We start from the raw sequence: 2,132 nt of genomic DNA on the forward strand, positions 1-2,132 counted from the left end.
CTCCATGTTGGGCAAGGCCTTGCCTCCACAGATGCATTACTGAACACCTTCTGACCCAAAGCGAGTCCAGCGCAAACAAAGTGCTGAGTCAACTTCCCCTCAGGGAGACTTCCCGGCAGAGATTAGGCAGCATTATAATGCACGCTGGCAAAAAGAGTATTTCATTGCTGGCCCACCATTTGTTCAATAAACAGACACAGAAATCACTACAACTATAACAAGCTGTATATACATCCACAGTTTTCTACATTAGATATTAGCATGCAGCAGCAATAACCAACCTGTGTGTGTTCTGACGTGAGCCTTCAAATGGGAGCTCTTGAAGTACGTTTTCCCACATCCTGGGTAGCCGCAAATATGACTTCTTATTCTTGAAGAATCAGCCTGAGGAGTGGTTTTTGCTGTAGAAGGTACAAAGCCAGGAGCAGGGGCAATGGGAGAGAGTCTCGTGCCATTTGGACTAACAATGGGAGCCTTTGTGCCCTGCACAACTGGCTGGGGCACAACAAACATGACGGCACCCTTGGGAACCTGGGTGCCCATGAAGACCATGGGCTGACAGAGGGCAGGCTGCTGGCTCGGCGCAGTGCTGGGGACCACGGCCGTCACAACATTGTTGTTCGTGGGCAGTGGGACCATCTGGCAAATCACTGGCACAGGGGGGGCTCCGCTGCCTTGGGCAGGGGACAGCGGTGCTGCCCCCGCTGGCTGCTCTGCTGGCTCAGGGACAGGCTCCTCCTTGCTCACCGAGGGCTTTGTCAAGGGCACGGGACCAGCAGCTGGCTCTGCAGTTCCTCCCTCTGCCTCGGACAGTTCGCTGGCCTCAGCACTGACTGCACTCGGTGCCTCGGCAGAGCACACGGAGCGCTCCTCCTTGGCCTTCTGCTTCCTGTTTGCTTCCCTCCAAGCACTGTCCTGGTATATGAGCACACTGGCTGCTCTCACAGGGCAGGTTTTGTGGTCACAGAGCTGGGCATCAGCCGTGTGGCAGATAACACTTGTCGCTCGAGCTTTCACCGGCCTGGCTGCTGGAGACCTCTCTGCTTCTCTCCGAGGTGTGGCCAGAGGAGGCTTGGCAGCCTCGGGCAGCGCCTTGCCCAGCGGGGGATGGATCACCTGCAACATCTCCAAGTTGGAAGGGCTGTAGGGAGGGGTCAGGCACTGTGAGGGAGAGAGAGACACAGTAAGGGGGGGATGCTAACAGGACATCACCACATTAATTGTTAAAAACAAGCGCACACAAATTGGACAACTTACAAATGCTGGCATGGCATTGAAGTCTGCTGCTCCAGGAAGCAAAGCCTCGTCACTTTCTTCTGACATGTCCGATGCAGGAGTTATAGGTCTCATTTCTGCATGTTTCTTGAGATCTGATTTCCAGTTGCAACTCATAGAAATAAGGGCTTCTACAGCCTCATAATCGCTTTTTTCAGGCGTATTGTTCCGGAAATACTTCATATCTCTCTGTTTTTCAGTCATCATCTCCATTTCTCACTCCTGTTTTGGTCAGAGAAAAAAAAAACTTTAAACCTGATGCTAAGTTTAAGAATTTTCCAGGTGCCTGTAAGAAGGCCTTGCTAAAAACAAACGGGGCAACTTGTACAAGATAAATACATTTCATGTACCTGTATTTTCCTGCCTTCTTTCTTATTTATGTAATATTTTTCTGAAGTTGTTAGCAAGGAAATCTAACCATGAGATGAAAATTATATAATTACTTGAGACAAAAGAACTACTCTGGATCTTAAGTATGTTAAAGTTATTCCACACTGCAAGAGCTGTGTCTGAGAACTTAAGAAAAATCTTCACACCCCCCAAAAAAAGTACATCAGAGCTTCCCCCACCATCCCACCCTCCTTCTATTTTTGCTTTGGAAACACAGCCCTCAGGATTGTGCTTATTTTGGCACATGAGAAAGGACGGCATTGGGGCTGATTCACATTTTCTTCGAAAGGTATTAGCAACAAAAAACACTCTAGAAAATACTCAAAGGATCTCTCTCACACACACGTACGTGCAAGGGAAATCACCGGCTTGGAGAACCGAGACACACGTACATGTACACACGCCCGCACCCCCACACTGTGCATTCCCTGCCCGGCCCTCACGCAGGGCTGTGGGCGGGACTCATG

At 50.0% G+C, this 2,132-nt stretch overlaps 1 protein-coding gene across 2 annotated transcripts in view; it reads right to left on the reverse strand.

Annotated features, from left to right (window-relative positions):
• The window catches only part of KLF10 (Kruppel like factor 10), a 4,220-nt gene extending 2,191 nt beyond the window's left edge, over positions 1 to 2,029 (reverse strand). Inside the window, exons 1-3 of one of the 2 annotated variants that reach the window (XM_031058992.1) lie at positions 2,015 to 2,029; positions 1,258 to 1,497; positions 282 to 1,161 (exon numbers count right to left, since the gene is read on the reverse strand). In XM_031058992.1, coding sequence (XP_030914852.1) covers positions 282 to 1,161; positions 1,258 to 1,488 — 1,111 coding nt within the window. In that variant the 5' untranslated portion in view covers positions 1,489 to 1,497; positions 2,015 to 2,029. Of the gene's footprint in view, positions 1 to 281; positions 1,162 to 1,257; positions 1,498 to 2,014 lie in introns of those variants that run through there. The other variant, XM_005423463.2, reaches the window with a different exon arrangement.
• Between the last annotated feature and the right edge of the window lie 103 nt (positions 2,030 to 2,132).

This window comes from Geospiza fortis, unplaced genomic scaffold (genome assembly GCF_000277835.1).
Source record: "Geospiza fortis unplaced genomic scaffold, GeoFor_1.0 scaffold200, whole genome shotgun sequence".
In the NCBI taxonomy this organism is placed as follows: domain Eukaryota; kingdom Metazoa; phylum Chordata; class Aves; order Passeriformes; family Thraupidae; genus Geospiza; species Geospiza fortis.